The sequence below is a fragment of the Dama dama genome, chromosome 30 (genome assembly GCF_033118175.1).
Source record: "Dama dama isolate Ldn47 chromosome 30, ASM3311817v1, whole genome shotgun sequence".
NCBI classification, from domain to species: Eukaryota; Metazoa; Chordata; class Mammalia; order Artiodactyla; family Cervidae; genus Dama; species Dama dama.
This window is the reverse complement of record NC_083710.1, coordinates 70,080,078-70,104,294: the sequence shown is the minus strand read 5'-3', so window position 1 is coordinate 70,104,294 and position 24,217 is coordinate 70,080,078. Positions and strand designations below refer to the sequence as shown.

At 40.1% G+C, this 24,217-nt stretch overlaps 1 protein-coding gene across 1 annotated transcript in view; it reads left to right on the top strand.

Annotated features, from left to right (window-relative positions):
* The window catches only part of DCT (dopachrome tautomerase), a 32,146-nt gene extending 15,935 nt beyond the window's left edge, over positions 1-16,211 (top strand). Inside the window, exons 6-8 of the mRNA XM_061133389.1 lie at positions 542-677; positions 11,791-11,992; positions 16,033-16,211. Of these exons, the coding sequence (XP_060989372.1) occupies positions 542-677; positions 11,791-11,992; positions 16,033-16,211 (517 nt within the window). The remainder of the gene's footprint in view (positions 1-541; positions 678-11,790; positions 11,993-16,032) is intronic.
* The last annotated feature ends 8,006 nt before the right edge of the window (positions 16,212-24,217 follow it).

The window sequence follows — 24,217 nt, the reverse complement described above, 5'->3', positions numbered from 1 at the left end:
TTAGCCACTGGACCATCAGGAAAGTCCCTATAAATAAGATTTTAAGAAGCTTCTTTGAAGATCCAGAAAGGAATGGCGGATAGATTCATGGTTTTCATGACTAAAGCCTGCAGTAACTGTTCAACTCTGAGCCCCTTGTGTTGCTCAATTGTGTCCGACTCTTTGTGACCCCATGGACTGTAGTCCACCAGGCTCCTCTGTCCATGGGATTCTCTAGGCAGTACTAGAAACTGTGTCTCCTTATACATTTAAAAGTGTATGAATGCTCAGTTGTGTCTGCCTCTTTGTGACCCCCTTGACTGTAGCCTGCCAGGCTCCTCGTTCAAGGAATTTTACAGGCAAGTAATACTGGAGTGGGTTGCTATTTCCTTCTCCAGGGGATCTTCCTGACCCAGAAATCGAACCCACGTCTCTTATGTCTCCAGCATCCTATTTCCCTACACAATCTGAAATTAGAAGACTATTACCTAGGCTGGAAACAAAAAGAGAGCTTTCTTTGTCAGTTCATGACTCTGGTTGCTGAAATACTGATTTCTCTCAGGAATGCCCTGGAAGGGTTTGACAAAGCAGATGGGACCCTGGACTCTCAAGTGATGAGTTTTCATAATCTGGTTCATTCCTTCCTGAACGGGACAAGCGCTTTGCCACATTCTGCTGCCAATGATCCTGTTTTTGTGGTATGTTCAAAGACTCAGACCAGATGAAAAATGTTCTAGATAATGTGCTGGATTTATTTGCTTTTCAACAAGATTAAGGTTTGGTGTGTGTTTTATTCTCTGTGTGAACAATTAATTTTAATCTACACCATACGGGTGGTTAGATAGTGTTTGAAGTCCCCTCAGCTGTGCTTTAGAGATGGTTAGCTTTGGGACGACCCTGGATGAGGGTTTACAGTCCAGAGGTGGATTCATAAATTAGCATAATAAGGTTATTCGTGCATGCGTGCTAAGTCGCTTCAGTCGTGTCCAACTCTTTACAACCCAGTGGACTGTAGCCTGCCGGGCTCCTCTGTCCATGGGATTCTCCAGGCAAGAATACTGGAGTGGTTTGCCATGCCCTCCTCCAGGGGATTTTCCCAACCCAGAGATCAAAGCCACATCTCTTACATCTCCTGCATTGGCAGGTTGGTTCTTTACCACTAGTGCCACCTGGGAAGCCCTAATAAGGTTATAAATTATATCATAACATGAGCATCAAGAGGAAGGATTTTTCATTGGTAGAATGAGCAGTGTTGAAGGTAAGTGATGGACTAGAAGGACTGTGCATATGCCATGACCCTGGCATGATGCCACCTACCTGAGGTCCAAAATTCTGTTCAGTGTTGGGTCCTGGCCCCCCTCCTTTCGCAACTGCTACTGCTAAGTCACTTCAGTCGTGTCCGACTCTGTGTGACCCCAAGGACTGACTAAAAATGTACTGCTGTTCTTGCCGTCAGAGGATCAGAAATGTGGACTATTGGTCCCCGCTTCAAACAAGGTGAGGGGTTATCTGTAAATCCTCCATCGTCATCTTTGCTCTTCTGTAAGACACCTGCCTTGTTCACTGGTTCTAATTTGATATCTCACATCACTTTCAGTCCATCATTTCAGCCATCAGCTATGCCAAATATTTTCATGTCTACCTTCTCTGCTATCTAGCTGTTTATCAATACTATATGTCTCTAAATTTTTATTAAAACATGCATTTTTAATTTGTACATAACAACCCTTATTCATAAGGAAGAATGTTACAGTACTCTTTATGCAGTACTCCAAAATATTATGAGACTAGCAATCCTCTGACAAATTGAAGATCAAACCCAAACTTCTCACTCCTACCAATGGTAAATAGTGGTGATGGCTAGTAATTTGATTTTCAGTCCTAAGTTTCAAGGATTGCCAAATCTTACCTCCTTATTTCGAGGAAACCCACTAAGTGGGCTTCTCTGGTGGCTCAGTCAGTAAAGAATCCATCTGCAATGCAGGTGACATGGGTTAGATCCCTGGATCGGGAAGATCCCCTAGGGGAGGAAATGGCAATCAATTCCAATATTCTTGCCTGGACTATCCCATGGACAGAGGAGCCTGGAAGGCTACAGTCCTGCCTCAGTGGGGTCTCAGAGAGTGGGACATGACTCAGCAGCAGTATTTTGAGGAAAACCTACTAAGTCTGCAGGGTTTGACAACATTTTTCTGTCAATGACCAGATAGCATATGTTTTAGGTTTTGCAGACAAGATGGTCTCTGTTCTAGGTGCGCAGCCTTGCCGCTATAGCATGAAAGGAGTCATAGACAATACATGAATAAGTGAGTGTGTTACCCAAAACTGGGATCATCTCTTGGTGGGTGTTTACACAGAAAACACAGCCAAGCCAAAAATCAGTCTGGAGAAGGAAGGATTTATTACTTGTAGCAAGTAAGGAGAACACTTGGGATCTTTCCCAAAGCAGTGTCTCCTGGAGGAATAGCAAAATTGGGGAAGTTTTAAGCTAAGGGTATATGAATATTCATGAAGAGGCTTGTGCATAGGAGAATTCAGCAAGAAGTGAAGTGAAGTGAAAGTTGCTCAGTCGAGTCTGACTCCTTGCAACCCCGTGGACTATACAGGCCAGAATACTGGAGTGGGCAACCTTTCCCTTCTTCAGGGGATCTTCCCAACCAACCTAGGGATCAAACCCAGGTCTCCCACATTGCAGGTGGATTCTTTACCAGCTGAACCACCAGGGACTCAGCATAGAATTGGAGCAAAGGTTGACAGAGTCCAAGCTTTAGTTGGACTTAGCTTTAGTCCAAGCTTAAGTTACAAGTGAGAAAAGGTTAGCATCATCATCTCCTAGGCTCCACTCATCTAGTAATTGAGGGCTTTCAGAAGAGGGTTTAGATTCTTCAGAACAGCTCAAGAAAGTGCTTCAGGTTAATCTTTAATATTGAAACAGAATGGAGAGTCTTTACAATTGATTTGTTGTCTTTGCTATTGTTACTTCTCTTTTCTGTTTAACAGTCAATTTGTTCTTTTGTTCATTTAGAATCCTTATTACTGAGGCTTGTTCAAGGGCAAACATTGTGGCCAGGCCTAGATGGCAAAATGGCTTACACTTAAAATGGTCTCTTTTATGTCAAAAAGCTATATTTGGTTCTTTCCTTTCAGACCATCCATCTCCTACCTGCCTACAAGTGTGGTGTTCTAATAAAACGTTATTTACAAGAATAGTGAGCCCTGTTTACCCAGCAGGCTTTAGTTTGCCAACCCCGGCTGGAAGGGATCAATGTCTTCTGTGTAGTACAGATATCTCTTTAGTCATCTTTCTCTTCCTGCTCTAGCTGGAAGCCTGCATTATGATTTTGTGGACGTGGGATTCCATGACTTACATTAGTTCAAAGACACAAGATGTTTTATCATCCTTGTCATCATTACTTTTAATACTTTTAATATTTTAAAATTTTGTTTTCCTTGGTATAAGTTATGTACATATAAATAGACAAAAAGCCACAGCCTTTCTTTGAAGGCACAGAAGGAGTAATGTTTTGGCATCAGTTCCAGAACTCACAATTACTTTAGACTATTGACGAAGAGTTTCATGTTGAAGCCAATTCAGCTTCAACAATATTGAGAGGCAGGTGAAAGCACTTAAGTTTACAGAGTTATGGCTTCTGGAATTTCAAATTTATGCAAACATATTGCATATGACATTTATTAAATTTGTTTTTTGTGAACTCTCTTCAAGCAAGAGAAACACACATTTGTATTCGATCGAAATGAGTATAAGAAGGTATGATGTTAAAATGCAGGAAATACTCTGAACCAATCTCTGAAATTCTAATTTTAAGGTAATTGAAGGAAATGCACACATTTATCATGAAAATTAAGTTTAGGTCACAGGAATGTTAAATAGTTCCATTTTCAATATCAAATTTGGGTATAACCTAGAAAAGAAAAAAAGGAGGGAAACCAATAGACTGTAAAGTTAAATAGTTAACTGCCATGAAAGAAACTATGTTAGAGGATCAGTGACTTTGTGCCCAAGTCCCAAAGAAAATATTCTTAACGATGTATTTGGATGTCATCCTCTTAGAAAAGGTACCTTTGGCAAGTTTTGATTCTTGGCGGGGAGATTAATAGGTTGCACAATTAATATTTACTGAATAGCTCATGTGTCTGTTCTTCACCTTTTACATTAAAGTTCTAAATGGAATTAAGACATACCAGCAACCTTATTTGGAGAAGGCATTGGCACCCCACTCCACTCTTGCCTGGAAAATCCCATGGATGGAGGAGCCTGGTAGGCTGCAGTCCCTGGGGTTGCTAAGAGTCGGACACTACTGAGCGACTTCACTTTCACTTTTCACTTTCATGCATTGGAGAAGGACATGGCAACCCACTCCAGTGTTCTTGCCTGGAGAATCCCAGGGATGGGGGAGCCTGGTGGGCTGTCGTCTGTGGGGTTGCACAGAGTTGGACACGACTGAAGCGACTTAGCAGCAAGTACAAGAAATACTCTTGACTGAAATGTATATCACATATTCTATCATGATATACTCTTATTTATTTTCTTTGTTGAAGTATACTTGATGTACAATATTGTATATTACAAGTATACAATTTAGTGATTCCTAATTAAAATTTTTAAAATTATACAGAAGTGGATTTCTTTTAAATATCATTTTACTTTATTTTAATTATTATTTATTTAGTTTTGGAGGCTGCACCATGTGGCATGTAGGATCTTAGTTCCCTGACCAGGGATGAAACCTGTGACTGCTGCATTGGAAGCTCAGAGTTGTAACCACTCTAGCATCAGGGAAGGTTTTTAAGGATTATACTCCCTTGGACTGCAAGGAGATCCAAACAGTCCATCCTAAAGGAGATCAGTCCTGGGTGTTCATTGGAAGGACTGAGGTTGAAGCTGAAACTCCAATACTTTGACCACCTGATGCGAAGAGCTGACTCATTGGAAAAGACCCTGATGCTGGGAAAGATTGAGGGCAGGAGGAGAAGGGGATGACAGAGGATGAAATGGTTGGATGGCATCACCGACTCGACAGACATGGGTTTGGGTGGACTCCAGGAGTTGGTGATAGACAGGGAGCCCTGGCGTGCTGTGGTTCATGGGGTCGCAAAGAGTCAGACACCACTGAGTGACTGAACTGAACTGAACTGAACTCCATTTACAGTTATTTAAAAACGTTAGTTATAGTCCCTGTGTTTTACAGTATATCCTTGTGGCTTATTTTATAAACAATAGTTTGTAGGGATGTTTTGATCTTTTAACTTGCACATGCTAAATGGTTAAATGGAGCTAAGGGGTTCTTTTCAATTCTAAATTTTATAAGGATAAACACATACTCTATGGAGAAGAATTAAACCTAAGAGATGAACTATATGCACTTCATTATTGATGAATTGTGGAGAAGGAAATGGCAACCCACTCCAGTATTCTTGCCTGGGGAATCCCATGGATGGAGGAGCCTGGTGGGCTATAGTCCATGGGGTCACAAAGAATTGGACATGATTGAGCAACTAAGCACATTGATGAATTAAGTAATATAATGGCAAACCATAATATATGTACATATTGAAGATGGTTCTAGCATTGATTGGAGTTCCTTTCTCCTAGTGCGTTGGAGGCTCCTTAGCCTCGAATGGCCTGGGAATATCTCAGTTCTCATCTATAACCTCTTCTAACATCACCCTGGTCCTCTCTTTTCAATCTGTACTGTTTGCCTATGATGGTTGCTGAACTGGGCACATCTTCTGAAGCTGACATAATAACAGCAGAACTCTCCTGGAGTCCTCTGTTTGCATCTCTTCAAAATTTAATGCTTAAACTACAAGCTTTCTTTCTCAGGGATATCACAGCTGAATTCCTAATGCTCTTGCTATTTCTCTTATGTGCATATTATTATACCTTGTATACAATGTATATGGTATAATTATATGTATACATATGTGTATTTTGTATGCAATGCTATCATACAAAGCTATGCAGAAAGGGTGCTTTCCTCAGGTAACTCTGCCAAAATGCCTGAAAAAATACCTTCCATTCTGTCTGCTCAGGATGCAGTGCAAGAGGGAAAGAAAATTATAGTAAAATGGGAAACACCCTCTGGGCTGAGCACTGCCCAGGAGACTCTGTTGTTATTCAAATGCCTATTTTCTCTGGTGCTTTCTTGTCTCTCACTAAATGTGCTGCCTATGGAGTACTCACCTCCCTGTGGCAGAGCTTAGTAGTCAGCTATGTTGAAGTTGGGTGTCATGTAACTATTTCAAGCCTATTACATATGGCTTCTTTAGGTATATAAAACCAACATCTTGGCTATACATTGCTTCAAATCCTTGATAGAAGAAAGCAAGAATAAATAAATATTCTATAGCAATCTTTCTGTAGGTACAAATACTCTTCTTGTGTCAGAGATTCCACATGGCAGGAATCTGAATTTTCAGTCCCCTAAGTGAAGGCTGGCTTCCTACGTGGCTCAGTGGTAAAGAATCTGCCTGCCAATACAGGAGACATGAGTTCGATCGCTGAGTTGACAAGATCTCCTGGAGAAGGAAATGGCAGTATTCTTGCCTGGGGAATCCCACACACAGAGGCGGCTGATAGGGTACAATCTATGGAATCATGAAAGAGTTGGACACAACTTAGCAACTAAATGACAACAATGACAAGAGAAGGTTGTTAGTAACTTTATCCTCTAGTGATCTTGAGAAAGATATGCATGCTTTCCTTGTACTTTATTAAGTTTCTTTATGCCTCTAAGCACAATATTTGTTGATCAATTGCTTTCTTCTGCACGGTTGCATTTAAAAATTTTTACCTTGAAAGCCCATGTAATCACATTTCCTTCAATACTGCCTTGCAAGTTGAAATTTAGCATTTTTTTCCCCTTCCTATACCTGTCTTTACTTTGTTGGAATACGATAGGCTAAGTTTGTGTACCAAAATTTGTAACCTCATTTTTGAGGCACTCAATTATTAATGCTAAAATATAAGTATAAATCTCTATAGCAGATATAAGGCAACTGCAGTTTACTTTTACTTTGCTTTTATTTATGCCCTCAAATTACATTTACAGAGATAGTAGCTTATTTTCAACCTGTGTTCAACAAAGATGGGGCTTCCCTGGTGGCTCAGATGGTAAAGAATCCACCTGCAGTGTAGAACACCTGGGTTCGATCCCTGGGTCGGAAAGATCCCATAGAGAAGGGAATGGCTGGGAAATCCCATGGACAGAGGACCCTGGCAGTCTGTAGCTCTTTGGGTCACAAGAGTTGGACATGACTGAGTGACTAACACTTTTCAACAAAAATACCACAGGTTTGTCAAAAGCAATTCAGGTTATTTCATTTAGGAACAGTGTTCACAACTTTATCAAAAATACCTAGTCTCCCTGTTGCCCTGCTTCTCTTTCTAGCCTCTGGATACATTGTTGCTCACAGCATTTTGTCTCTGGCCTATTTTGCATCTCCCTGGCATATGCTGACCTTTTTTTTTTTTTTTTTTTTAACTACATTCTATAAATTGTTTCATCTGTATGTAATTCCTATTAGAGCTTTTATTGGATAATGTTTAATGACTCGTCTGAGACCTATAATCTTCTCCTTATTACTCTTCCCCTGTTCTTTCCCTCAAAATTATGAATTTCTTTAGAGTCTCCTCCCCTCCCTAACTGTTTACACTTCCACACCTGGTGAATTCTGGTGCTTTCACCCAGTTATTTGCCTCTTACAGCATTGACTCTATCTCTTTCTCTGCCCTGAGATTCTCTTATCTCTTTTTTTAAAAATCACAGTTTGATCTCTGACTTCAACTCAGATGGTTTCTAAAAGTTCAAGAGATACTGTGTCGCCTTTCTTAGAAAATACATTCTGATACACGCCTTTTTCTGTGTATCAGTTAGCACTTGGTTCAACTGCTTAAAACAGAAAACCAAAATTACAGAACTCTAAACAACAAATAAAGGGGTTTATTTTTCTCCTTGTGTAAAAGAACGCCATTGGCAGGTGGTTTAGCCTTGGTAGACTATCTCTATAGTCATCATAAACTCCTTCTGTCTTTCTGCTTGACCATTCTTGGTGAGTGGCTGCTTCTCTTAGCTTTGCTTGCAGGCTGCTAAGATAGCTGCCACAGCTTCAGCCATCGCACCCATGTTCCAGAAAGCAGTGAGGAGGAATGGAGAGGGAAAAGGGGCTCCTTTTAAGCTGAGACAACCATCTTTAACATCTTTAACAAGATTTTCTAGAAGTCCTATCCAGTGATTTCCAGCTAAATCTCATGGATAACTTGGCACATTGCTTCACCACAAACACCAAAGAAGTTACTGAGAAAGAAGAGGAGAAATGCTATTGGTTAAGCAATCAATAGTGCTTGCTGCTCTTAGACATTGCGCATCTATTGCTTGGGCTCCACACTTGAGGCAGAACTTCTGTTTGAGGCTGGCAGGCTCCTGAGGCCAGACCTGGAGCATGGAGCTCTTTCTGGGAAACTTCTAACCTTATCTGGAGCTCCCAGGATTTTACAGCACCTGATATTGTTTTCAGGGACCTACACCAACAGCTAACGCTCAGCTCCTTTTCCAGGGTTAATGCCCCTTCTCAAAGAGAACTCTTCCTGAACTCTACTTGTGAGAGACACGGATCACTCAAATTATCATGTGTTCCTTCAAAGCTGTTGCTCATTCGATAAGCTTGATGCCTTTTATTCCCTCGGGGCTTAAATTCTGTGACTCAAAGCCAAGATTTCAGAACTCAAAAAATATTTTCTCTCTGTGAAAGCCCAGGTCTTACAATTTGATGTTTTGGTTTTTAACATGTATCTTGTGTTGACCAAAATACGGTCGCAAACTAAAAGTAGAGAGTTATTTTATTTGGTGGGAATGTTTAGGACTCCGGAGTCCGAGAGGCAGCATCTCAGTAGCTCTGAGAAACTGCTCCAAGGAGGCAGGAGCGGAAGTCCTTCTATACACAAGTTTGCAACAAAGGAAACAGGCAGTCTTAACATCCAAGATCAGATATCAAATTAAGGAATTAAGCATTCTGTGTATGGGAAGATGCAAGCCTCTGGGCTCATTGAATTGATCCCTTTCAGACGCACCTCAGCTATCTGGGGCCAATCTTGTTTCCTTGTTTGTATTGCTTCCTGCATTCTCCTAGCTCCTCTGCAATCACCACGGGGGGTGGTGTGTGGCAGCAGTTTCAGGAACCCTCAAGCCTATTTGGAGGCCAGAAATCGCTGAAGGTTGTGACACTTCTTGTTTATTAATATGGCAGGAGATATTTTCATTTCATACTTACCATGGACTTTAAAAATCCATTCAGGAAAGAAATCCTTTCAGTAAATCACTCGATTCTTTTCACTATCTCAGTGTAGACAATTTAGGTAGAAAGCTCTCAGTGTTTCCTGAATGGGTGAGCTAGCTATAAGGAACCTCGGGTAAAATCTGAAACTATTATCTACTAAATAAGCATCAGTAGTACAAGCCAGAAAGTGAAATTGTTAATTGCCCAGTCATATCTGACTCTTTTTCGAGCCCATGGACTGTAGCCTGCCAGGCTCCTCTGTCCATTCTCTAGGCAAAAATACTGGAGTGGGTTGCCTATGCCCTTCTCCAGGGGATCTTCCAAACTGAAGGACTGAACCTGGGTGTCCTGTGTTGCAGGCAGATTCTTTACCATCTGAACTACCTGGGAAGCCCTACAATCCAGAAGAGCTTTAGAGGTTAGGAATTGAAGTAGTTAGGAAGTGCAAAGAACTAAGAATTCAGACTGAGGGCAATCAGGGAAGATGCCTTAGTACAGGGACTCTTAAGTTTATCTTGAAACAAGACTCTGAAGCCGGAAAAGAGAAAGAGTGGTATTTCAGACCGAGGGAAACAACGTCCACTAGAAAGGGGCCTGTTTGGATGAGTTGTTCAGTTGCTGTGTCGTGTCCTACTCCTTGTGACCCCATGGACTGCAGCACGCCAGGCTTCCCTTTCCTTCACTCTCTCCTGGAGTTTGCTCAAACTCGTGTCCATTGAGTCGATGATGCCATCCAACCATCTCACCCTCTGTCACCCTCTTCTGTTCCTGCCCTCAATCTTTTCCAGCTTCAGGGTCTTTTCCAGTGAGTCGGCACGTCACACCAGGTGGCCGAAGGATTGGAGCTTCAGCTTCAGCATCAGTAGTTTCAGTGAATATTCAGGGTTGGTTTCCTTAAGATTGATTGGTTTGATCTCTTGTTGTCCAAGGGACTCTCAAGAGACTTCTCCAGCACCACCGTTTGAAAGCATCAGTTCTTCAATGATCAGACTTCTTTATGGCAAGAATACTGGAGTGGGTTGCCATGCCCTGCTCCACGGGATCTTCTCAACCCAGGGACTGAACCCGGGTCTCCTGCATTGCAGATGGATTTGTTGCCATCTGAGTCACTAGGGAAGCCCTTGGATGAGTTGTACAAAATATAAAAGTACTTTGCATGGCACTGTCGTCAGCCAACAGAAACTTATTAAACATCAACCCTGTCCGAGTTATAGACTAAGCCTGAAACTCCAAAGGTGAAAAGACCTTATCTCTGACTTTTAGGAGTTAGGAGTCTCATTATGGAAAATTGATAAACAAATAAGTGATAGTATAACTTCACCAGTGCTATATTGGTGGACGGATAAATGAATTCATTTAACCTGTATTTACTGAAGTAAGTATCTCCTTTTCCCCATGTGACAAGCCCTGGAGTGACAGACCCTGCAGACAAAGAGGGAAGGAAGATCAGACGGAGTCCCTGGGCTCCCTGAACTACTAGGAATGAAAGAAGACCTCTAATGGCCTGGGCTGAACGCTCATGTTTGTGTCCTGTTGCAAAATCAAGACTATAAATGTGAAATTTTGCTGTGAATATTTAAAAACACGTAATAATTGCTGTCTTTGAAAAGGACTTTAACAGCTTTCTTGAGAAAATAAAACAGTACTATGCACATTACAACATTTTTAGACTTTCTTTTGCTGGCCTAACACTGAGAATGAGAGGCATACAGTGAGCACATAGAAGGGTGGGAGAAATTTGAAGGCCCGTTTTGGATGTTTTCCTTCTTTTTCTTTTTTAAAATTATCCATTTGTATTATACTATTGGTAAACAGAATGTCTCCTTTCTTCCTTGTTAAAATCAAAGCATCTGAGTATTGGTTGCCCTATATATCTCATCATACTTGCTTTTTTTTCTGAATGTAATAATTAACATGAATTTGTTGAAGGCCTCAAATATTCTTAAACCAGTGCTACATGTGCAACATGAACCTTACTTTGTTCACTTAACAAAGGGGTTTATGGAGTGATATGCCATACAGCCTTAAAAGTGAAAAGCAGAGGGTTAGTCCTCAGTCATGTCCAACTCTGCCCCCATGGAGTATAGTCTGCCAGGCTCCTCTGTCCATGGAATTTTCCAGGCAGGAATACTGGAGTGGGTTGCCATTCCCTTCTCCAGGGGATCTTGCCAGTGGGTATGTCACCAAGAAGTTCCTGTTGTCAAGAAGAACCAACTTGATTTCATTTTAGAGAAAGTTCCAGTTAGATTGGTCTGATTAGCACAGACCCATCAATGTTGGCAGGGCTTCCCCAGTGACTCAGCGGTAAAAAATATGTCTGCTGGTTCTATTCCTGGATCAGGAAGATCCCCTGGAGAAGGAAATGGCAAACCACTCCAGTGTTCTTGCCTGGGAAATCCCATGGACAGAGGAGCCTGGCAGGCTACACTCCATGGGGTCACAAAAGAGTCAGACACGACTTAGTGACTGAGCACACATCCATCAGTGTTAATGCTGAATTCAACTGTCTTGCAGGTCCTTCATTCCTTCACCGATGCCATTTTTGACGAGTGGATGAAAAGATTCAATCCCCCTGCGGATGCCTGGCCTCAGGAGCTGGCACCCATTGGTCACAATCGGATGTATAACATGGTTCCTTTCTTCCCTCCGGTGACTAATGAGGAACTCTTCTTAACCGCAGACCAACTTGGCTACAGTTATGCCATTGATCTGCCAGGTAACGAATGCAACTTCTAAACGCGTGATTCATTAATCTTCTAAAGAGGCTTTCTTTTTTTTTTTTCCTTTCTTTTTCTTCTAAATCAAGACCTTAAATTGAAGTGCTCAGATCTAGTTAAGTTTATTGGCAATTTTTTAGAGTATGTATACTTACAAAATGAGCCTTTAAACTACCAATTAAACATCAGAAAAGGGACTGTTGGATGACTCTTGTTTTAGAAAATTGAAAGTTGTTAAGAGAACTTATTTCAGGGCAAGTATCTACAACTGCACCTGATCTGACAATTGAAAACCAGCCATGGTTTGAAATGCCTAACCAATAAAATCAAAATGCACTAGCCACAGATGGATGAGGACTAGCAGAACCTTTTAGAGATCTTTACTTAAAGGCAAAGCTGAGTTTAAGGTGAGGCAAATGCAGCACTTGCCTCAGGCACAAAGTTCAAAGTGAAGCCAAAAATTCAGTAATTGAGCTAAGTAATAATATAATGCTATATTATCAAAAACCCAAATTAATACCAAAAAAAAAAATCCATGGTGAATACAGTATCAAAAATTTAAAGCCAGGCTGTTGTTTGTTTATACCTCTGTGTTAGTTTGTAAGTAGGCCATTTATTTTTTTCCCAGTTAACCCACACCACCTCTGCCTGATGGGTTTGTAAAGATGGCAATGACCTGCCAGTAGATTGGGCTGTGTGGGACTTCATGGGTACTTTTTTAAATGAACTTTTTGAAATCATGTTTTTATTCTTTTTTTAAAAATAATTTTACTTATTTATTTTTGGCTGTGCTGGGTCTTTGTTGCTTTGCGAGGGCTTTCTCTTGCTGCAGTGAGCGATGGCCACTCTTGGATGTGGTGTTCAGGCTTCTCACTGCAGTGGCTTCTCTTGTTGTGGAGTACGGGCTCTCAGTGCGTGAGCTTCAGTAGTTGTAGCACTCTGGCTCAGGAGATATGGCATGTGGAGTCCAGAGTATGGGCTCAGTAATCGTGGCACATGGGCGTAGCTGCATAGGCATGTGGAATCTTCCCGGACCAGGGATCGAACCCATGTCCCCTGCATTAGCAGGTGGATTCCTAATCACTGTACCACCAGGGAAGTCCTGAAGTCATGTTTTTAAGTTGTAGATTTTTTATTAGCTTTTCCACTTGGTTTAAAATACAGAAAGATATTTTGATAAATGTAGGGGCATACTTTTTTTTTTTTAATTTGCCCAGGCCCCAGTATAGCTCCATGTGCCATTTAAAGAACCTGCAGACAGGTTGATGAAGGAAAAGTGAAACACTAAAAAAAAAAAATCTCGTAATTTGTCAAGAAGCTGAAAAACTCACAGTCTATGTGCTGGTGGCATTTTCCCATTAATGTCTATTTTGTCTCCTCTAAATCTCAGCCTGCAAAGTAATTAAGACCATTTCTGAGGTCACATCTCTCTCTCTCTCTTCATGTCTTACTCCCTCCCCACCCCCTTCTCTCTCAACTTTCAAAACCTTTCAGACCCTGGACTCTGTCTTCTGTTTTTCCTTCCAGTTCTACATCTACTTCAGTTTGTTCTCTTTACTGATTTGAAGTTTCTCTTCTTTGGGCTGCTGAGGTGAGAATGTCTCTTTGAAACTTTTCTCATCTCTCTGGGATTGAACATAATAATAATCAGAAAGTTTGGCATGTGCTTCTGACCATGCTTCCATGTCCTCTGACATCAGTCAATTAATAGATATAACCTGAGAGTGTAAATATGCCCAGGATGCATTAACTCATTAGAAGATACAAATCACATTCTTTTATTGGTTTAACAAAAATTTACATCCATTTTGAGGAGACATAACTATAACTCAAGATTGAAGAAGGGAGAGAGGGATTTGGGAAAGGAGCTGGGTCCTGAACTGGATTAAAGAGATGGAGAGACTTCCCTGGGGGTCCAGTGGTTGACTCCACGCTTCCAATGCAGGGGTCTCAGGTTCAATCCCTGGTCGGGGAACTAAGATCCCACATGCTGTGCTATGTGGTCAAAAAAAGAAAAAAGTTTTTTAAAAAAAGAGATGGTAGGTTTTAGGTAGGTTGGAGGAAAGAAAGGGGCATTTTAGATTGAAGATAGGCAGGGAACAGGACTGTGAAAGGCACGTGCAGTCCATATAGAGGACCATGAGAAGAAAGCCTGGCTGTAGTGAAAGGCTTGAGTAATTAACTGTGAAGTAAGGTTGGATCTGAGAGAAGGCCTGGTTACGAGGGACTGTAAAAGTCGGGCAGAAACCACAATAAGATCCCACTGTATACCCATTAGGATGGCTGCTACCAAGAAAGCAGAAGATAACAAGTGTTGATGAGAATGTGGAGAAAATAGAATCCTCATGCATTGCTGGTGGGAATGTTAGCATAGGCTCTGTGAAAAGCAATATGGTAGCTCCTCAAAAAATTAAACACAGAATTACCATGTGATCTAACAATTCTGCTTCTGGGCATAGACCCCAAAGAATTGTAAGCAAGTACTCCAACAGATATTTGTACACCTCTATTCATAGCAACATTATTCGCAACAGGCAAAAGGTAGAAGCAGTTGGAGGGAGATGTAAGAGGGAAGGGATATATGTGTGCCTATGGCTTATTCATATTGATGTGTGGCAGAAATCAACACACTATTGTAAAGCAGTTATCCTCCAATTAAAAATAATTTTTTTAAAAAGTGGGAGCAACCCAAGTGCCCACTGACAGATAAGCAAAATAACAACAAATAAAATATGGTCCATACATACAATGGAATATTATTCAGCCTTAAAAAGGAAGTCCTGACACATGCCATAATATTGGTGAATCTTGAAGACACACTAAGTTAAATAAACCAGTCGCAAAAAGATAAAACCTATATGATTCCACTTATATGGGGCACCTATAGTAGTCAGATACATAGAGACAGAAAGAGTGGTTGCTTGTTGCTAGAGCGTTGGAAGGGATGGAGGTCTAGAGAATTATTATTTCAATTTTGCAGGGAAAAAAAGTTCTTTGGATGAAGTGGTGATGAATGCACAACGATGTGAATGTATTTAATGTCACAGAACTTAAAAATGGTTAAGGTGATAAAATATATGTCATGTATGTTTTCCCACAATTTAAAAAAAAATAAGTAATTTGTTTAAAAAGCTAGGTAGAGGAGTTTGGACAATAATAAAGACAACCATTTTTGGCTCCTGAACAAAGAAATGACAGAATAAAAACCTGTATTTTAAGAAGACAAGGATGGCAATTATTGCAGGAAAAGACAAATTAAAATCCTTTTGGAGAAACCCCATCAGAATGAGTCAGGGTCCTCTGTGGGCCTGGAGAGAAAGAACTAGAAGGACATTCTTAAATTTAGAGAAGTGTAGAGTACAGAAAAACTGTACTTCAGAAAAATTGATTTTAAGAACAACTGACCAAGGATAATTTTTAAGGAAATGACAAATAGGCATAAATACATTAGAAATGAAATCCATTAATTTTGTGGAAAAGTGCTTATAAAATATATTTGAATAGAGGATTGCATTTATCATGTGATGATTCCGATTTCATTCACAACTATTTAAATGGGTCCAAATTTCTTCTACTCTTGCTCTTGAATGACCCCTGTTATAATCTCTAGTCTCATCTGTCTTACTCACTGATCACTCCATAAAAAAGCTAGAGACAACAGCAGAATTTCTAGACCTGACTGTTGTATATTTTGCAGTTCCCCAGATACCATTTTAGCATTCACTTTTACAAATGAGTTTCTAACTCACAAAAGTAGTTATATACTTCCTTGGAGGGTTTATTCTGTATAAGTATTTATCATAAGGAATTTTAAAAATACAATAAGCTATATTCAAACAATGGAATGTCATTTTCCATTTCCACAAAAAAAAACCATTATGGATATGATAAATAGTTCGTAAGGAAGGAGAAAAATTTTATTCCAGTGTGCTTTTTCAACAAAAGCACACATGAAAGACAAATTGGTTTATTCTTCCCTTTTCTAAGAGTATGCAGCTGATGAAAACCCCAATTGTAAGACTCTTTTCTTCTGCTTTAATTTCAGTTGAAGAAACTGCAGATTGGACCACAGTGCTCTCAGTGGTCACGGGGATGCTCGTGGTTTTGGTTGTCCTTTTTGCACTGCTGCTTTTCCTTCAATATAGAAGACTTCGAAAAGGGTATACACCCCTAGTGGAGACACAGCTAAGTAACAAAAGATACACCGAAGAAGCCTAGATGCTCACACCTCGCTCTCGTGAACAGGCTGACCAAGCCGTAGTTCTGACTGACAGTCTGCAAGTGAATCCTCACTGTTCTTCCTTTCGTTGAAGAGCTTTGGCATGGCCCCTTCTGTTATGGTGATGATCCCCAAGTCCGGAAGATGCTTCACTCTAGTTTCTGGTTTGCTTGTTTGTTTAACAAGCTAAAGTGCTTGAGGGTATCTCTACCATCAAACAAAGGTAGAGCTGATGACAACTGGTGGTATCTGATAATAACTCCCCATACTGATTGATTAAGCCTCCTCGTGTTTTGACCCCCCAAAATCGATAGAGTGGACTCACTGAAATATGCAGATCAGTGAAATTTGAGAACTGGACCAGATCATGGTTACATCTTTCTTAACTCACGTGTCTTCATTTGTAAAGGGGGGCAGAAAGGTGGCAGGTGCTACATGAGTCTCCAAGGTCTCTTTCCGGCGTAAAACATCTATGTTTTTAGGTGGCTTCCTGATCATCTTCTCGAGGCTTCTTTTTTCTTCTTTTCTCTTTTTCTTTCCAGTCTTTAAAATGGCCTTGAAGATGAAAATAGGCCTTATTTTCCATATGGGAAGAAGAATGAATGAATGAATGATCAGTTTGGTTCTTTTTTATAAATTAGATGTTACAGAGTTTATAAAGTGTCTGCAGTTCTTAACAGCAGAGCTCTCACAAGAATCAATAGCTGAATAAACATTGATCCTATAGTGGTAAGTGAACAGATGAGGATTAAATTAGTTTAAATTAATCTAGTTGATTAATATACTGTTTTGAACTTATTAACGAGTACAGCATCACTCTTTTCGGGAAAGTCTGACTGGAGAAGGCTGGTGAGACTCTAAGCCTGAACAGGAAACAATTTGATTAGCATTCCATTGCCCTGAAGTCTCATTTGGCTGAAAGTCAAAGTCGCTCAGTCCTGTCTGACTTTATGCGACCCTATGGACTATATAGTCCATGGAATCCTCCAGGCCAGAATACTGGAGTGGGTACCTTTCCCTTCTCCAGGGGATCTTCCCAACCCAGGGATCAAACCCAGGTCTCCCGCATTGCAGGCAGATTCTTTACCAGCTGAGCCACGACCCCAAACCAGTTCCTTTGCTGGGTAACGTCAGATGAAAAATTGTTCGAGCATTTGACTTATTTTAAAGAGTTGACTTTAAATTCATTAATGCTGCACTGTACTAATGGTTACTTACGAATGCTAATTGGTTAAGTCTTATCATTTAAAAGTAAACAGTTCAGAATTAAATGGTTATGATCCACTAAGTAATCATCAGGTAACGATTGCGATAACGATCATCAGGTAACGATTCTTAGCGATAAGAATGAGGCAATCTTTACGAAGATGTTTAGACTCACCAAGATGATCCTCACCTCCGAGACGTTAACGGCTCTTGAGATTTTTAAGGCAGTTTCATCTGTTCATATCTGGTACCCATGCAGTAGGAGTGAAGCCATAGGAGTGGCCCTTCTGTCCACTCATTTCACCTCCTCTCTACTGGAATGGATGTGTGTGAACGGGATTAAGAAGTCTCTGTAGCCTTCTCCACATGGGAGCTCTAGAAGGTGCAAGGTTCACCAAGACCCTATGTTATCCCCTGGAATAAGAATTCAGAAGTGAGAGAAAAGGACAAAGCTCAATCTGAACTGAATGAAGTTGAGTGGGTCTCATAAAGTTTATCTGACAGTAGGCTCAGCAGGTGAGAATTAAGACAGCCCAGGCTCCTGAATGGGGTGAAACCTTGCCTGGACCTCTCATCAGTGCCGCATGCATAGATCTCAATGCCTCCCTTTAACAGAGTTCATGGAAAACTCATCAATGAGTTATTAACATGGTCCACTCTGGAAAGTTTATGCTCTGAACTCAGAGTTGTTGGGGGACTAATTTTTACATCCTGTTTGTAAACCAAAAGGGAAATATGTTAAGATGAAGATATAAATGTGCATGGTAGGTACGTTCCTGAAAAGTTGTGTATAAATCAATTATACATTAAAAGCACCAGGGGAAATTACTTTTTATGGATGAACTATTATGAATAATTCTATAAAGCACATAACCACCTCTAGCTTATCTTTCCACTATATCAGAATTTTCATACATCATCTTCTCATAAGATTTGTTTAAAAGCAAGATCTATCTGCAGTAGAAATAAAGACTAACCACTTATACTTAGATCCTTTTAAGTATAGTGTGTGCAACTTTTCATAAATATTATGTTTTATGATGCCTTCCTAAGAGAAATAATTTCCTAATTTTGTAGTTCATATTACAAGAGTAAAATTTTCCAGCATTTTCTAACATTACAATAAATCAATGATGACTGCCTTTCAGCAAATCTAAAGGTAGAATAAACCTGTAGAGTAAAAAGTTGCTATTTACTTGCAGTGAATACTATGCAAATGAACTTAGAAAAGCATTTTATGGCTATACATCTCAATGATGGGGGGAAAAATTCAACCTTGAAGAAAATGAATAGATTGGTTTATATGCTTCTCTCTGCAGTATAAGAAAACTTGTATGTATATGAATCATGATTTTAAAAGAAATGCTTTTTTGAAGATAACATTCAAAAGTAAAATCCAATAACATCTTTCCTTTGTGAATTAAATTCTCTTCTAATTCTAAAATTCATTGACATAAATTTGTGATTTGCTTAGGATTTAACATTATTAACTATAATAATCCTAGTGAAAAATTCTAATCTCACAATAAGAAGTAGAAAACTATTAAAAAGGAAAATAAAAATAAATGTTTTGCAGATTATTGTTTGTCTGTTGGTGGCTGTTGTTTTTTAATTTGTGAACATCAACTCACATCTTTTTGGCACTCAATATATACATAAGATTTTATGTATATACATAAAATACATGAGTAACTACTTCACCTTGGAAAATAAGTCCTTAAACTTGGATGGTATTATGCTAAGTGAAATAAATCAGGCAGAGAAAGACAAATACTGTATGATTTTACTTACATGTGGAAATATATACATTAATTTATAGTGAAAGTAACAAAAAAGAAACAGACTCACAGATATCAAGAACAAACTAGTTACGTGGGAGAGGGAAAAAGGGAGAGGTAGTATGGGGTGGGGATTAAGAAGTACAAACTATCAGGTATAAAATAAGCTACCTGTACCTATATTGTACAGCACAAGGAATAGAGCCAGTATTTTATAATATCTATAAATGGAGTATAATAATCCAGTATAATTCTGAATCACTATATTGTACACTTGTAACTTATATGATATTACATATTAATTATACTTGAGTTTAAAAACAAAGAAAAGAAGTCTGTAAATAAATGGATGTTTCTACTTTCTATTGAGTTTCTAAGCAGCTCCTACTTCCTAGCTCTCTATTTTACAAGCAGGAAAATGAGCTACTACCATTTTCCCCAGGTAAAGAGTTACCTCTGATGTCCCTATAGTCTAAAGAGTGATACTGGAGAGGGAGTGAGTAGGGAGGCCACTTGCAGTCATTGCCCAGGGAGGCAGGCTCCTTCTAGAGAGGCTATTAGCTCAGTCAACTTGTTGGAAACGCCCGGAAGAAGGAAAGTAGAGCCAATGAGGTCACGGTGACATGGTGCTCACTCTACTTCTAGACCTGAAGCTTCCAGAGGTCAGCTTGTACAGCTCTCCTTACAGCTCCAAAGCTACTGTATCAAAGCGCTGTAAGTACTTAGGAAATGTGTGTGTGCATCTGGGCTAAGTCGCTTCAGTCATGTCCTACTCTTTGCGACCCCACTGACTGCAGCCTGCTAGGCTCCTCTGTCCATGGACTTCTCCAGGCAAGTATTCTGGAGTGGGTTGCCCTGCCCTCCTCCAGGGGATCTTCCCAACCCAGGGATCGAACCCAGGTCTCCTGAATTTTAAGTGAATTCTTTACCAAGCCACCAGGGAAGCCCATGCTCATCCTGAGTACTCTGTAAATATTTTTTGAATGAATAAAGTAGTCTTAAAGTAAAACTTTTCATTCAGGTCTCCTGGCCTGTGTTTGAACATGTACCGGATAAAACATAAGATAATAGGGTCATGTATCCCTGTTGTGAAATGAATAGCAGCCTATCTTTCAGATTGTGAGTTGTACATCTGCCAGATAGAATTTCACTCCATACAACCTAGTACAGGGGGACTAGGTTTTCAGCTGCATTTTCTTCTTGGGTGTGCCTTTTCTTCACCACTTGTTGTTGTTGTTTAGTCACATAGTTGTGTCCAACTCTTTTGAGACCCCATGGACTGTAGCCCACCAGGTTCCTCCGTCCATGGAATTCTCTAGGCAAGAATACTGGAGTGGGTAGCCACTTCCTTCTCAAGGGATCTTCCTGACCCAGGGATCAAACTTGGGTCTCCTGCATTGCAGGAAGATTCTTTACCATCTGAGCCTCCAGGGAAGCCCTCCCCACTACTGGTAGGCCTTAATTCTACCATTTATACAGACAAGGGTGGAAAGTGTAGACCTCACCATGTCATTATTCCATCCTCTGATTTCTTAAGAGCCTTGTTTCTGCAGAAGGAATTAGTGGGCAAAATACTTAGCCCGGCAAATCAGTGCCTTTCTTATATGGGTGGACACATTGGTGAAGTTAAAGAACCTCTCAAAGATGACATGATACTTTACTTATAATGGCAGTTCAAGATGAAAATAACTCCTGTGAATTTAATTGTGCTTTGGCAGGTAGTTTGATGAAATCTTGAGAAAAAACACACAAGAAAATTGTGAGCAGTAAAATAAAATCTTTGAAAACGAAACAAAACAAACAAAAACACAAGCTTCCCGTTCAAGGATTGAATACACTGTATGTTATCACTAACACTATTTTTATTAGGCAGAAACCATTAACTATCTGGCAATTTCCCAAGTGGCGCTAGTGGTGAAGAATCGACCTGTCAGTGCAGGAGACACAGAAGACCCCTAGGTCAAGAAGACCTCTGGAGTAGGAAATGGCACCACACTCCAATATTCTTGCTTGGAAAATTCTAAGGATAGAGGAGCCTGATGGGTTACAGCCCATGGGGTTGCAAAGAGTCAGACAAGACTGGGTTAGCGCTTGCGTGTGTTGGCGTCTGTGTGCGTGTGTGCATGCACGCACGTGCACACACACACACATATTAACCTACTTGTGTTATTAGCCACATTAATTCAAGCCATAGTTCTTGGATGTAATATGACTAAATTTGATCATTTCTTCTTCAAGCCATTCTCTGCTCCTTTGGTGATTCATAACAAAGCTTAAATTTTTAGTGTCTCCCAAAATAACTGTTCTCTGTGTTTTAAATAATACCACATACAGAGGATTAAGCTTGTCTTTCTTTATTAAAATACTAGAGATTTCACAGCCATGGTAGGCATTCTGATTGCTCATTCACTTTGGATGTTATTGAATGTTCCTGAATTTGTAATGAGCACAGCGTCCAGCCTGATTAATAACAGAGTGGAATTAGGCTCACAATAAAGCAAAACCTGCCCTCTTGTGTTTTAATAGAAAATTGCACAATTTTGGTAAAGTTTTCCTCTACTGTGGTTAATTGCCTGGGGTCAGAGAAAAACACAAATGCTGGAAGATTTGCCATGAATTTAGAAATCAGAACAGTTAAAGTATGATATTTAGAAGAAAATGACTTCCTGTGCAGGCAAAGTGATCATATAATTAAAAGTCTTAGACTTCCTTTCTAATATGCTTTGAAATGTTAAATTTTCCCCAGCAAGTCATAAAAATTTAGGGGAATATTTCAGGCCACTGGGCAAAACTCTTTTATATGCTTGTCAAATACACAGAGGATATAATTTAGTTAAGTAGATTTATATCATCATACTGCAGTTAGAGATTGGGGAGATTTCTTTTTCAATTAAAAACTTATTGATGAGGGGATAGGAGGGAGATTCAAGAGAGAGGGTATATATATATATATATATATATATAAGCAGAAACTAACACAACACTGTAATTATACTTCAGTTTTTAAAAATAACTTATTGAGATGCTGATAAATTCCAGAAAAACTTTTTTTTTAGAAAAAAATATTGGATCAGTGAATTGTAACCAGATATAAATATCTGAATTTGCGTTTGGGTGTGAGCAGTGTCAGAAAATGCCCATTACTGTGGAAAATTCACTTTTTAAGAGTGGATTATTGGTATGATGGAGCCAAAAGGAAATGTTTACCTGAGTGCCTGCAGTGGCTTCTCTTACATTGCGTGTGTGCGTGCTAAGTCACTTCAGTAATGTCTGACTCTTTGCAACCCCATGGACTATGGTCTGCCAGGCTCCTCTGTGCATGGGATTTTCCAGGCAAGAATACTGGAGTGGGTTGCCATGCCCTCTTCCAGGGGACCGTCCCAACTCAGGAATCAAACCCGCATCTCTTAGGTTTCCTGCACTGGCAGACAATTCTTTACCACTGGGGCCACCTGGGAAGTCCTCTCTTATATTAGGTAACTGAAAAGGGACTCAAATAGTAAAGAGAACATGGTCTCTATCAAGTTTGTGTGAAGCTTTTTCTTCTAGTATGTGTACCCAGGGCAAGATTAGAGTGGGGGAAATGGGCAGGACATTTGTTTACTTATTCTGAGAAGGTCTATTTTAATTTTTTGGCCGTGGCGTGCAGCATGTGGCATCTTAGTTCCCTGACCAGGGATCGAACCCGTGCACCTTACAGAGGAAGCGTGGAGTATTAACCACTGGACTGCCTGGGAAGTCCCCTTATTCTGAGAAGGTTTGTTTAAGTGAAAAAATTCAAATTTTCCAGCTGGCTCTATCTATTATGTATTCTCCTTCTTTGGTAGTTCTCTCTGAATGGAGTTTCAGAGCCAGTGACAGGAGCTGTTTTTAGAGACAGTAGGGAAAAGGAAACAGACACACACACACACATACACACACACACACACACACAGACACACACACACACCTCAAAGCAGAAATGGGGAGATCAGATTCAAGACACTTAGATTGCCACAGTCTTCCCTGGAGGAAAATCATTCATTTACTCCCTACTATTAAATATATTATTATGTGGCACTCTTTTACTAAAACTTAATTTCCAATGCAGCAAATTTATTATTAACATTTCTACTTAAAGTCTCATTTTCAATATTTTTATTTGCTTCTTTGTCTTGACTATTGCCACTAATCAGCTTCAGCTCAGTTCAGTCGCTGAGTTGTGTCCGACTCTTTACAACCCCATGGGCTGCAGCACACCAGGCCTCCATGTCCATCACCAACTCCTGGAGCCTACTCAAACTCACATCCATTGAGTCAGTGATGCCATGCAACCATCTCATCCTCTGTCCTCCCCTTCTCTTCCCACCTTCAATCTTTCCCAGCATCAGGATCTTTTCTAATGAATCAGTTCTTCGCATCAGGTGGCCAAAGTATTGGAGTTTCAGCTTCAGCGTCAGTCTTTCCAATGAGTAGTCAGGACTGATTTCCTTTAGGATGGACTGGTTGGATCTCCTTGTAGTCGAAGGGACTCTAAAGAGTCTTCTCCAACACCACAGTTCAAAAGCATCAGTTCTTCGGTGCTCAGCTTTCTTTATAGTCCAACTCTCACATCCATACATGACTACTGGAAAAACCATAGCTTTGACTAGATGGACCTTTGTTGGTAAAGTAATGTCTCTGCTTTTTAATACACTGTCTAGGTTGGTAATAGCTTTTCTTCCAAGAAGCCAGCGTCTTTAAATTTCATGGCTGCAGTCACCATCTGCAGTGATTTTGGAGCCCCCCAAAAGTGAGCCACTGTTTCCACTGTTTCCCCATCTATTTGCCATGAAGTGATGGGACCAGATGCCATGATCTTAGTTTTCTGAATGTTGAGTTTTAAGCCAACTTTTTCACTCTCCTCTTTCACTTTCATCAAGAGGGTTTTTAGTTCTTTGCTTTCTGCCATAAGTGTGATGTCATCTGCATGTCTCAGGTTATTGATGCTTCTTGCAATCTTGACTCCAGCTTGTACTTATTCCTTCTTAAAAGAATATGTG